Raw genomic sequence first — 13,551 nt, 5'->3', positions numbered from 1 at the left:
AATTCCCCGTCAGTTTTCCAAATAGTGCTCTTAGGGGATGCACTTAACAAGCTGCCTGCCTTAAGTGACATCGAAGTGGGTGACAGCAGGCAAGAAGGAGATCCAAATTAAGGACATTAGTTCATTTATTACTTTTCCAATGTCACAAATTACATTACAATGTAAATTTGCAATTTATTTTTTTTCTTTCTCTGGAGCTTGTCTTTGCTGTATAGTCCATACACTGAGTGGAGAAGAAAGATGATGAGCACATGCAGTTCTTATTTTAAAATCATAGTATTTGTGCTGGTGTCTTAAATACAAGATTATTAATGATCAAAATGGTTCTGTGATTAAAACAGAGCAGAGAACCCACCACTACTAAGAGATGAATTTTTTATTAATATCCACCAAACAATACAGAGAAAAAAACCTGCATCACATACCCATGTTTGAACAAACACACTAGAAGGACACAAAAAGAACACTAATGACAGAGGTAGGAAACCAAACACACACAATGAGGAGTTGCACAGTTTGGCGTTCAGTATTGCCACACATTGTGTATGAGGTGACAGAACAAAAAGAAAGGGTCATGCCACATATTTTATCACAATTTACATAAAATTTTATTCTCATATAGTTAAGCTTTGTCTTATTCTCTTTTTTATTTAAATAACTGTCAAATTAACAGATAAATTTTCGCTGTGGGTTTGAAGAGAAATACTTCTTCAAAACAGGGTACTGCTCTGCTTTTACTTGAATATATTTATTACCAACAATATATTCACTTTTATGTAATAAACAGATAGAATTCTTCCCAGGTGACTAGAAAACTATTTACAACTAAACAAGCCATCTGATGAACTAACAATTTGTATTAAAATGCTTTTCTCCAGTATTAAGATTGTCGTTATTATAAGAATGATTAAACTTTCTAAGGTAAAGTTACAGTAGTGAATCTTGTTTTGTTTCAAGTTAGATTTTCTTTTAAAGAGAGGTACTGAAATTATCTACTCAGATCTGCTGAGTTCCAAAGGCAATCACAGCAGTATGTCACATTAAAATATACATATCTAGAAGGGAAATATCAAATAAGTCATTAAATTACTTTATTTGAGCTTTTTTTAATATATTTTAAGATATATTTGTATAAATATATATGTAGACCTAGTATTTATTGAACAATGCAAAGAAAAACAGCATGCAATAAAAACATTACAGAGCGTGTCAAGTATGCTGAAATCAAGTATCATGGATAACTGAAGGCTGTAATTTCTTTCTTCATTGCCTAAGAAGAAAAAAAGACAAATTAGACAAATTAGACAAAAAGACAAATTGTGCCCAAAACAGAGCAGGCTAGAAAGAGTGCAGGGATCTGCATCAGGGGACTATGGATCAATGGTGCTTTCAACAATTAGAGACGAGGCAGTTCATGAAGAGCCACAGCTAAAAGCTGAACTGTTCTTTTCTGCTCTCTGAATAAATACTTGTTAAAGTCTCTGTCTTCATACAGTAGAACTTACTCCTAGACTGACTTGTGCAATTCCTCTGAATAGGAAATATTCTTTGGTTAAAGCTCAAACAAGCAGGAAACAAAAAAAACAAGTTCTGTCACAAAAGCTCACAAGCCCCAAGATAACAAACATGCTAAATCATTTCATTATGATAGATGAGAGAAGGGGGCATTTCTCAGGAATGGCATCCCTGAATCCAAATAATCCAAATCCAAATAATCCTCACTGTTGTGAGAGCATCTGATCTGACCCTTTATCAGATGTGGAAGAAGAGACCAAGATGACCAGGACCCAAGAAAAGAGGCTTCCTCACTTTCTTAAGGAAGACTGAGATGCATAAAAGAATTTTATCTATTCTTATGCATGACCACCTGGATGACAAATGGATTCAAGGACTTTGAAGCTGAGGACTGAATATCCAACCTATCTAAATCAGCTCAACATTGGGAATGTCAAACTAGGCCCATGGGTTCCTGTGGAATATTTCTGCCAAGTTCTGACAACTTGGAAATCCTCTCTTAGAGGAAGAGATTACAGAATTTGACTTGTTACCATTGAACCTTCATAGGCAGGAAGCTCACCATATATGAAATTAAAGATGCTTGAGCCATTCTAGCTGAAAAGGGGTCTGGTGAGACTAAAGTCTCTTATTCTTGTTATGCCTCAAACTTAGTTTCTTTTCAGGAAGGGAATGACTACTATAAAAGTGTTACCATGTGTGACTGCCCGCAAGAGAATTACAAGGAAGTGACAGACTGAGAAAAGCACCCTCCTTTCACAGCCCCCCCCAGCACTGAAAAGGTTCTGGAGCAGGAGTGGTGACAGACTGAGGTTAACTCCCTTGAGAGGGCTCTAGGGGGGGACCCAGTGACTTCAAGCCTTTTCCTGCTGAAACTGCCAACAGCTAAGCCAAATGCAACAATAGTTTTGCAATATGGAGAAATGTCTTCCAGACTGTACTGAACAAATCTTGTAACACAGGCAACTAAGCAGCAATGAGTAATACTAAATAACCATGCTTTTCACAGGGCACATGTACATATGCATAACACACACCTGTAATAATGACAGAAAGGGCTACAAGACAAAAAAAAAATTACCTTCACTAATTCGTTTTTGTCACCATCTTCCCGATGTTGGTAAATGCACTGGCTAAGGACAGCATATAGTTTTTCCATGCGAAATATACTGACGTTCTCAGTTACCACGGCAATAGAATGCAACACTTGCTGAAGAAAAAAAATGGAAACTAGAGTTCAGAATAGCACAAGATAAGCTGCCAACAGAAAAGGTAGGACATGGCACAGATGTATGGCTAACTTCCCATATGAAACTTTTTAACTGCTGCCACTTAAGTGACTGCACGCTCTTGTATGTGTTCATCGAGTTCTAGGCCTGTTAGCAAGCAAATAAACAAAAAAACCAGAACCCTGAACAAAAAAAAAAACCCAGCCCAAACAAAACCAAGCAGCTACAGTTTGGAGATTCACCCAGCTTATTGTCTGCAAGTGAATTCCAAAGAGGCTCTCAAGCACAAGCAGCAAGGTCCAGTGGCACTCATGTTAAGGAATCAAGTTTTCTAAAAGATGCATTTCATGACTGTAGCTCTGTCCTCACAGCTGAAACCTCTGTAAGGGCTCTACAGTTCCATCTCTCCAGTGGGAATACCTTCAGAGCACATGCTGTTTGCACCCTGACTCTAGAGAAGCCCATGTGGAGTCCCTACACAGGCAGACATGAACAGCTTCCTTGCAAGGGGAAGTGCAGGGGCAGGCACTGATCCATCTCTGCTCTTTGGTGACCACTGACAGCTGGGGGGACAGCATGAAGCTGTGTCAGGGGCAATTTACATTGGAAATAAGGAAATTCTTCATCCAGAGGGTGGTCAGGCAGTAGAACAGGCTCCCCAGGAAAGTGGCTACAGCAGCAAGCTTGACAGAGCTCAGGAAACATTTGGCAGGATTGTTGGGGGTGCATTGGGGGTGCACTGTGCAGGGCCAGGAGTTGGACTCTTCTAGGTCCCTTCCAATTCAGGATATTCTACCATTCTATGAATACAACCCCATGAAATTTGCTTGCTTAGGAAGCCTGTCTTAAAAAGTTAATTTCTCTCTTCTTCATTTCTTATCATGGCAGGTAAACAGCAGCCCCCTCAGGTTTGACTTACCTCTAGGACCTCAACCTGGCAATTTCCTGAATTCTCCTCACTGCAATATCTCCTGAAGAAGACCAGGCCCACCTACTCTCTCCAATTCATGCAAAAGAACTTCTTTGATGCCCTGCAACTAGGCACATTTTTGACCCTTTCTCCAACTGTATCCTAGGATAACAACTTCTCTTCTACAGGGGACTGGAAAAGCCTTGTAATACTGTACTATATGTATGCAAAATTCTATCACTGGATTTTGAAAGAGTTTGAGAAGAGCAGGTATTAGTATTTTATCCAGGATGACCTTTAAGTCAACCTGCTAACTTCAGGTTAAGAGTCATCTCTGCTAAAAATCAAGGTACTCTTCCAGTTCCTAATAAATGAAAACATGCAAACAGCAAACCAAAACAACCCCCCAGTCCATCATAAAAACTGCTAGGACACTAAGAACCAACAGCCCTACTGTCACTGTTGCCACGCTGAAGTGACCACACGGACACTTGGAACTTTGCAGAGATCAGAGCAGGGGCCACAAAGCCCTGATTTGTTTATTTCATTCCATTATATACTTGTAGAAAGGTGACCATGGATTGGAGGGTGGAATTCCCACCTCTCAACCACATTGGTCAAAAGAACTGTCAATAAACACTCTCCTCACCTCAAGAAGAATGCAAAGCAATGACTGTTTTTTGTAAACACTATCTCTTGTTTGCGTGAACAGAGTGTGAGAGGTGAAAACTTCTACTTGAATATGAAAGCTCAGAAAACTAGAAAAACTCATGGCGACACCCTACCAGTTTGTCAGTAGGCTATTTTAAAATCCAATAAGCCCTTTTACATTAAAAATAGGAGATAATCCAGTTTCCTAAAATTTAGCTCACCAAAAGCAAGATCAGCAGTCTACACCAGCTGTGGAAACAACAGTTGTAGTCCATTATAGGTTGAATTATATCACCAGCTATATAACCCTCCCATACTTTGTCTGAATTGGCATTGGTAAACAACTGACTTAATTTACAACTCGGTATGTAGCAAGAAAATGTCCTACTTTGGTATGAAGTAAAATTTAAACTTACTTTGAGCTCACAGTAATCTACAAGTACTCTCTGTGTGCTAGTTTTCATTGCTTTCCCAGCACATCCCAGCTGTTTCTCTTCCAACTGAGAAGATCTTGCACGAGTCATACGGTGTACCCACAGATCTGGAACGACACGAATTCCGTAAGTCAGGATTTCCTTTTCTCTGGAACACAGTATGAGTGAAGGACCCTGTACGTGGAGAAGAGAATCCCTCTGCAACAACTGAGACAACTGTTACCATTTTTCACTGATAAAGGCTTGACACTTTAACCTCCTTTCTGGCTAAAAATCTCTGTTCCATGAAAACTAGAAACTAGAAACTTGAACAAAAAAACAATACTAGACAAAAAGGCAGGGGAAAACCAGGAAAAAAAATCCTGTTGCCATTACAGCACTGCATGGTAAAATTCCGAAGTAATTCAGGTTAGAAAACATGTCTGACACTGCTAACACTAGGACATCACTCCTCTATTCCACACATGACCCTGGCTGCACACTGCTTGAAGTACAGCTTTTTAACTTACACTTCTTACTGCTGGAAAGATCCTCACGCAATCAAAGAAAGCCAATGATTGTTTTTCAGTCAGGTACCATTTGAAAAACAAACTGCAGAATCAGAAATGCAGCAGCTGCAGCAATACACGAGTTTGCTTGGCGTAACTCGAGGGGCAGCAAGAAACACTGTGCACCAATTTGAGAGACAACCGAGAACAGAAATCAAGCAGGCTAAAACCTGGTAGGTAGTGTAACCCTCCTCAGGAAGAAGAAGGAGGTAAATGACCTTTTGATCTGTCACTTACCATTTGAACCTCCATCTTCAGAAGTTCCAGCTTTTTGGCAATCTGCCATCTCACTCTGCTCTCTTTGGTCCGAATGTTCTCTCTTTTTTCCCGGAGATTTACCCACAAGGAGAACTCTCTCTCTTTCATTTTCTGTCCCATTTTTCTGTCGTTCTTGAAGTACATTTTCATGTTCTTCAATAGGAGTATCCTGAGAGGATGCAAAATCGTTGCAATCTGTGTTAGACTCTTCATTACTCTCTACTTCATTTTGGTCTTCAGGAATTTTATTTTCTTTATTGAACTGAATATTCCTCCTCTTCACTGCAATACTTGAAGACTCTCTATTCCTTCTGCGTTTTCTTTTTGACTTATCTACAAAGAGATACAAGCAAAAGTAATCAAAAACATTACCAAAATAAGAAGCATGCTCATCTTACTTGTCTGACAAGGAAAATGACCAAATGAGATTAAGTACCACTGCTCATCTCCCCAGACATGTGTCTAGAGAAAAAGTTGCAATGTAATGGGGTCAATTAGCTACTAGATTAAAAAAAATCCAGCTACAGAATTTAGTTCACAAAACCATCAGCTTCGAGATGTTATGATCTTACTTTAGACAGGAGGTCTTACTGCAAAGCAAGATTATTAGGTGACTTAGTAAGTGATCTAATACATGTGAACAATAGAAACACATTTGGATATGAGCCCTCAGAATCTTCACAAAAGTTAGACACACATTGGGAAGAGCTGAAGAGGCAATTTTAAGGGAGTATTTGCCGGAGAAAAAAATCCTCCATAGATATTTACGCCTCATAAGCTGTCTGATCCAGTTAACCTTGTTCAATACAAACTTGTAATTTTCCCTTCCAGAAAACCCCACCTTTCTTTGTATTCCCAGAGTACCACACAAGGCCTGTAGGTCAAGTTAGTGGCAAAATTCCCAGATATGCCAGCAAGACCAGGAAATGTCACAGCACATCATGTGTTTTAACTGAAAGAGACCCCAGGCCCCTTTTTCCCCCCCATGTCCTTTTCATAAAGGAAAGACCTCCTTCAGGTAAAATTGAAGAAATAATGATCTTTCCTTTACATGTCAATGATTATTGCTCTCCTTTTTTTAACCCCTTCCCCTTCAATTAGAAATCACAGGAACAGAGTTTAATGTTTGAGAGCAGGGAAGGGGAAAACACTGTTGCATTTAACTAAAAACTAGGTAAGCATTCAGAAATTGCCATGTACAACTTTTATTTACTTTAAGAGGTAGCAATGTAGGAGCCATTAAGTATCAGCTGGGCTACCAAGAGCAGTGTCTTACAATATCAACCAGCCATTGTACTTGGAATTTACAATCGTACTAAATGAATACCTCTGGATTACCCCATGTTTTGCAGCATATTAAAAAATTTAATGCCTCTGGCATGAAGAGCCAGGCATCACAGGAACCCGTTCACAAGAACAGAGGCTTCAGCACCTTCTCCAGGAAAGTCTGAGTAAAACACAACTTGCCTTTAGACCACGGGGTACTGGCAGCCACAGGCCCTGCTGGCATCTGCAGTTTTTCATTACACTTTGGGTCTGTTTTCTTACACCCAGGAGCAGAATCCTCCTTTGGCATCACAGAGGAGGAAGAGGAAGCACAGTCTGAACCTTGCACTGAAGAAGAGAGAGCAAAGAATGGTGTCTTGCATGGCTAGTTACAAATACTGAGACAAGTATTTAAATGCTCAGTGTCAAAAGCATACCTCTTTGCTTACGAGATTCTTTGATTTGCTGGCAGCGTTGTTCAAAATCTTCATCCATTTCCTCCCTCACTATGGCATAGGCAGTATCTCTCAAAGCACAGGCTCTGTGCCTCAGGAGACGATCTGAAATTTTACAGTCACAATTGAGTATTTTCTACCAGCCAATGAACCCCTTTATTTTGTTTACTAAGAAAGTTTTTTCTCTTGTCATAGGTGGGTTCTGAAAGGTTATCTCAGTCAATCTTTCCAGCATGCCAACTGATAAGTTAATTATTAAACCAAAAGCAGTCGTTTCCAATCAACATGACTATCACAATTTCATGCCCAAATAAGTTTATTTGATGGTGCCACATTCACAACCTGGCCAGAAATGCTCTCTGGGGATCTTTTAAATGATCTAATGCCACATCTCCTGTACACAAGTAACATTTATCAACTTGTATATTTAAAATTTTTACAAATTACTGATAAAACCACATTCTCACCTCCAGGATCTTTAGTTGGGTTGTACTCTAAAGCATTACTACAGATTAGATCAATGTCTTTTAGAAAGTCTCTTGCAGTGGGGTACTGATGCATGTCAATCTTGGACAGAACTGTGGAGAGGTCCATGGGCTGTTTGATAACAGCATGGTAATCAGGTACCTACAAAGGAAATATACATGCTCAGAGATTTCATGTAGCAGCCAACAAAACCAATTATTTTCATCAAGTCAAATAAATGACTTCTTAAAAACACCAATATGATACATCCAAAGATGCAGAAATTAACCAATTAGTTTCTTGAAAATAGAAAGGCTATTTCAGCTGGCTTTGAAGAGACAGACTAGAAGAGGGGAAAACAAAGCAAGGAGGTCAGAAGAAGGTGTGGGGCAGAGAAGGGAACTAGCACCCAGAGTGGGACTCATTTCACTTCCTTTCAGACAATAACAGCAAAAAAATGTTTCTCAGTAAAGTCACCAGAGATTCTCTTTGTTTTTGGCAGCAAGAAAAAGGCTGCAGGAATTGCACCTTTGAAGCACCTGTCCTAGGCACCTAGAATGAGACACTGACCCAGAAGTACCAAGTTCTTTATTCAGACAACAGAAGGAGCCTAATGACTAGTTCAGATGAGGACATCTATGTTTGTTTAGATTATTCAGATCTAGAAACTACAAGGAAAGGAAATCAGTCAGTGGACTTTGGGGAAACAGGACCTTGTGGAAATCCAAAGCTATCTCAAATCTTCAGCTGACTTGGAGTATGTGCCCCAGCCTACACTTATTTAATGAATTAAATGAGAAGCATATGGGAGGAAGAAAAGACCACACAGCCTTTATGGTTGATCTTATACCAAGGAAAGCCCCCTGAGAACAGAATCTGAAAATCTGACAAATTGCTGCTTTGACTCCTGTTCTTGCAGCAACTATTGACAGACAATTAAAGAGCTTTAGACTTTATTAAAACAGTCCTAGAAGTATTGTTTATAATTCCAGAGAAAAAGAGAGATTTCTCCTTTTTAGTGCTGTAATACACCTACATATGAAAGCCTTTTCATGAGCAAAATGTGTTGGCATTTGATATAAATGGCACTTGCACTAGATGATCCTTGCTGGATGACCCTTCTAATGGAAATATTCTCAAGTTTTAAAGAGGTTTTAGAAGGAACATATTTACTTCAGCGAACATTCAAATAACAGACATTTGTGGGACCCAAAGAGTCAAAAAAAGTAAAAGCAAAACAAAAATTAACTTCCCTGGGTCCTGGAGATTCATAATACTAAATGAGACATGTATCAAATACTGTACTAAAGACGAAGATAAACCCTCCTGGAAGGAACACACACAGAGAAATTGTGAATTTCTGTGTGAATACACACAGGTATAACGGGATTGCAGATCAACACTCATTTACCTCCTCTGGGTCAACAGGCTTTGTGAAGGCCCTGAAACGTTTGTCAATGACAAGTCTGTGAGTCACATCCCTCAAGTAAATCCTCAGTTCACGCAGTGTATCCTCTTCCTGCTCCTCCAGTTGTTTTATTTCTTCCTCTGTCAGTTGTCGAGGCTTAGGTGGTGGCGCTACAGGCAGAACTTCCAATGGCTGCCGAGCTTAAATTAATTGGAAATTTTTAGTCAATAGATGGTACTCACATACAAGCAAATGAAAAAAGAAATTGATAGAAAATTACCCCCAAGGGAAACACTGTATTGTATTAGCTGTTAACTTAATTTGCTAGCCAAGTTTTATATTTTGAATATCCTCACCTGAATTGTTTTTTGATGGAGGAGGTTCAGCAGCTTGCTTCATAACTAAGTCCTCAAAAAAACTTCTTCTCTCAGCACAGGTAGGCCACTGGATTTTGAAAACTTCTTCACAATCATTATTAAATAAAGCTTTTATCTAAAGCATAAGGAGAAAAGATATTTCAGCTATAAGGCCACACACATTTTTTATATTTTTTAATATTCTATTCCAAAAAGGTGAGTACCTTTCTAAACTAAGCTGAATACTCATCTGGGTAAGATAAGCTATGTTCAGTCATCTTCTTGGCTTTAAAAGGCTAAATTTTCAAAGCATAGCAATAAAAACACCTGCTCTGATGAATAATACCATCTAGAGTTTAGGCTCCATGAAAAAAATGATGTGATAAACACTTCCAAGGCTGGTTATTTTGTATTTACCTGCCTTTCTGTTCTTTAGCTCAAATCTTTATGGCAGCTATAGAGGGAATGGGCAAGTTTCAACATACAAGTGCCAGCTTTTTGTTAAGGTGGCTTTTAAAATTTTGTTTTTAATTAATTTAAATGAAGTTTCTGAAGTTACATATTTACAGGCTGTACTCTGTTTTTCCATCTCTATTATGGAAGGGTATGGAAGTAATTTCATTCCTCATTTTAGAAAGCATTTATTAACAGGACAAAAACTTTTGCTACCAAGACAAAATAATCAGAGCATCACATTCACATTTTGAACACTTTCCTTTAACACTCTCTGATGTTGTTTCTGAAATCCCAGTGTGGCTTGGGGGGAGAGGGCAGGGGGGTAGTTGTACCACCACAAATGTCTAGAAAACTCAGCAAATAGTCGTACTGATTTTTTTTAAGGAATACAACTAAAAATTGATTTCCAAATTCTTAAATGGAAGTTGGACTTTATCTTTCCTGTATGTCAAGTTTTCACCTACAAGATGTAAAAAGAATATAATAATGAAATTATTTAAATTTGAAATTACATTCCATTAGTAACAGTGTGACCACTTTACTTTTTCAGTAAAAGTATCTTTCAGTAAAAGTATCTTTCAGTTCACTTTTCAGTAAAACAATCTTTTTCCTATCTCAAGCACTGTACATTCTTCACTAAGCACACACCTCACCATCTTGCAGTCACCCAAATGATTGCCTGAAGCAAATTTGTACATCTGTTTAATAAGCATCATTGTGTGAGAAGGGTGACAGAGTTGGGTTGAAGTCAATCTTTTTACTCAGGAAACTTTAGACAAATACTTTCAGCATTGTTTTAAAAGCAAATTTTAAGAGGGCTTGGGTGCCTAAATAGTAACAGTATGAATTCGCTTTAGAGTGGCACAGCATTGCCACGCTTCAAGGAGTTATAAATTAATAAGCAAAAAGAGAAGAGTAAAAAAAGTATTGATAAATACCTCTTCTGGGAGATCTCCGTGTTTCACATCAGTTGTTGCAAGGAGCAGAACCGGAGCAAACGTCGGAATGTTCTGCAGTAGTGTTGTAAAAACAGCTTTCACTGTAGGACCAACAGTCTCCCACCACAAAGGGATTTGTGGAACATAAATAATACTTGGTGCTGTTCTTTGAGCTTCTCGCATCAACTGGCAACATAAAAGCTCAGATAAGAAAACTATATCCTGTAGAACAGGATACTGAATAACTACACATCAAATTATCTTATAAAACAGCAGTACGTGAAGCTAAAACATCAAGACAAACTAATAAATTAACTACTCCTTAACAATAAGGTAAAATTTTCACTTTGACTCAAACACAGACAGGAACAGACTTGCATCTCTGCCCAATTTCAAAACTACTTAGGTGGAAGAGAACTCCTAAAGAGCCTCAGCACTCAGCCAATCTGGTAGTGTGCCCAAAAAACAAGACTAGCCCTTCAGCAAGATGTATTAGCCTGGAGAAACTGCCACACAACTGCAACTATACCAATTTCAGTTCAGGGCAGGCACACACCCGACACAGACTCTGGAGCACAGACTCAACAAACAAAGACCTATGTGAGAAGTCTGCTTACAATGCACAATTTCAAGCACATTTTATAACAAGTGACCATTCTTTTGTCTGCCTGAAGAGCTAAATCACAACTTCTTACTACCAAAGGATCCATCAGACCAGATGATATGCTTTGGAAGAGCGCAAGCCACTGCTTACAGATGGCACCTCAATCACAGGAGACAAAATGCATCTACTGCCAGAGGGAAGTGACAAACTTCTCCATGTGCCCTCTCACATTAACAATATTCAGAGAGTTCCTGTCAAAAGGTGGGAAGCACACATGGTATATCCAGGCAGTCACTACACAGGGTAGTTACATGTCCACAGATGCAACCATCACATAACAAAAGGAAAACTGTTCCTCCTGTGTGTCAAATAAGCCATGGAATGTGTCTGTCTTGACTCCTACAGCTCTCCAATGCTGCTACTAAAGGTCAAAATATTTTAATACAGTGATGCCAAACGACATGTATTCCCTGCCTAAAACTAGAAAAAAAGGAAACCAGCACTAGATCTGGTTCTATTTCATTTTCATAGTGCTAGAAAGCACACCAGCGTAACAATCTAAGTGTTATATGAATTTTAATTCCTTTACTGCATGTACTGCAGTGTTGCAAGCTGTACAGGTAAAAAAAGAAACCCTTTTCCCCCAAATCTTGAGTGTCCCACGAATACAATAAAAAGAAGGGCTTCAGAAAGTGCATGATGCCATCAGGCTGATGCAGAGCCATCTACCGAGTGCACAGAGATTTAAGAAGCAATGAAAACTTCCTGGATCCAACACAGACCAGCAGGATTTTTTGCCACAGAGAGCACTTTATTAGCAGCACCTCCCATCTTCCTGAGCTGCTAGCAACACCCTGGAGCTGCTAGCAACACCCTCACTGCTTCTTTTCAAATGGGAAACATGATTTTAACATCCTTATACAGTATCATTCCATCGAGAAAAAAGTGGATTTCCAGACAGAAGTAAATATACAGACCTCCCCCATTAACAATAAATTGTGCTTATTTCACAAGTTTATATTCAGTTCATGAGTCCTACCAGGTTAATGAGAAAAAAAGATACCTGTGCACAAGTTTCTTCTGGGGATGTGATGCTCACAAACAAAGCAGGCAGGTCTAGTGTATAAACAGGAAACTTCTCCAGGGCATGGATTACTGCAGGTGCCAGATGAAAAGCCTGCCCACATCCTGGATCTTCAACTAATAAAAACCGTGGCCTGAAAGATGTTGGCTGGCAACGAGGATTTCTATGACAGTAGGAAGAAAACAAGTTTAAAAACAAGTGATTAACAGGCACACAGATGTTGAAGTTTTTTCCTATAGGCCTTTTGTTGTTTTTTTTTTTGCATATACAGTCCATGTTCCACCAAATAATAAGCTGGTTGGTGACTATCAAAGCCTATTTTCTCAAAAACCGGTACCATGCCTCTAGTAAGAAATCCTGCCAGTCCCCAGCATCTCTGCCACTTTAGCTGGGTTAAGTAAGAGCTCTTAAATCCTTCAGGGAAGCTGTCCAGCCTAATACACACACACAACTGGCCAGTGACCTGACTGGGGGCAGAACATCAACTCTTTCTTTTCTAGGCACAAACCAATCTGGGTCTCTTCATGTACACAACCATTTTCAATGGGTTTTGACTTTAAGTAACTGAGATCTCTATACCTGCCAAGTTTAGCTAAAATTTGGCTGTAGTGCCTGGAGAGGGTGGTAAAGAAGAAGCAAACCAAAATTTCTAGGAAAAAAATTAACTTAGGCACTGAAACACATTAGCTATATCTGAAGAAGCACACAACTGAATTGGGAAAATTACTTCTATGGTTTCCTCTTTGAACTGTCTATTAATTTCCTAATGATCTTGTTTTATGAACATGAAACACACTTGTGAAGAGGTTTGTGGGTTTTTTTACCTCAAGACTTTTGTACCTTTGCTTGCTAAAGTCAAATATTATAGAGACCAAGCTCAGTAGGTCACATTTTCTAGACAGCACAGCAAGAAAAAGGGAGAAGAATAACTGACCCAACCATGATGACAATAATTTACTGCTTCAGCTGTTGAT

The 13,551-nt window shown here is 39.0% G+C and overlaps 1 protein-coding gene across 1 annotated transcript in view; it reads right to left on the bottom strand.

Annotated features, from left to right (window-relative positions):
* Positions 1-107: 107 nt before the first annotated feature.
* Positions 108-13,551, bottom strand: part of ATAD2 (ATPase family AAA domain containing 2) — a 30,650-nt gene continuing 17,206 nt past the window's right edge. Inside the window, exons 18-28 of the mRNA XM_063417684.1 lie at positions 12,557-12,740; positions 10,890-11,075; positions 9,496-9,631; positions 9,143-9,339; positions 7,734-7,893; positions 7,249-7,371; positions 7,013-7,159; positions 5,525-5,878; positions 4,722-4,846; positions 2,597-2,725; positions 108-1,270 (exon numbers count right to left, since the gene is read on the bottom strand). Coding sequence (XP_063273754.1) covers positions 1,232-1,270; positions 2,597-2,725; positions 4,722-4,846; positions 5,525-5,878; positions 7,013-7,159; positions 7,249-7,371; positions 7,734-7,893; positions 9,143-9,339; positions 9,496-9,631; positions 10,890-11,075; positions 12,557-12,740 — 1,780 coding nt within the window. The 3' untranslated portion in view covers positions 108-1,231. The remainder of the gene's footprint in view (positions 1,271-2,596; positions 2,726-4,721; positions 4,847-5,524; positions 5,879-7,012; positions 7,160-7,248; positions 7,372-7,733; positions 7,894-9,142; positions 9,340-9,495; positions 9,632-10,889; positions 11,076-12,556; positions 12,741-13,551) is intronic.

Source organism: Prinia subflava, chromosome 1 (assembly GCF_021018805.1).
Source record: "Prinia subflava isolate CZ2003 ecotype Zambia chromosome 1, Cam_Psub_1.2, whole genome shotgun sequence".
Lineage (NCBI taxonomy): Eukaryota > Metazoa > Chordata > Aves > Passeriformes > Cisticolidae > Prinia > Prinia subflava.
This window is presented reverse-complemented; position numbering and strand designations above follow the sequence as displayed.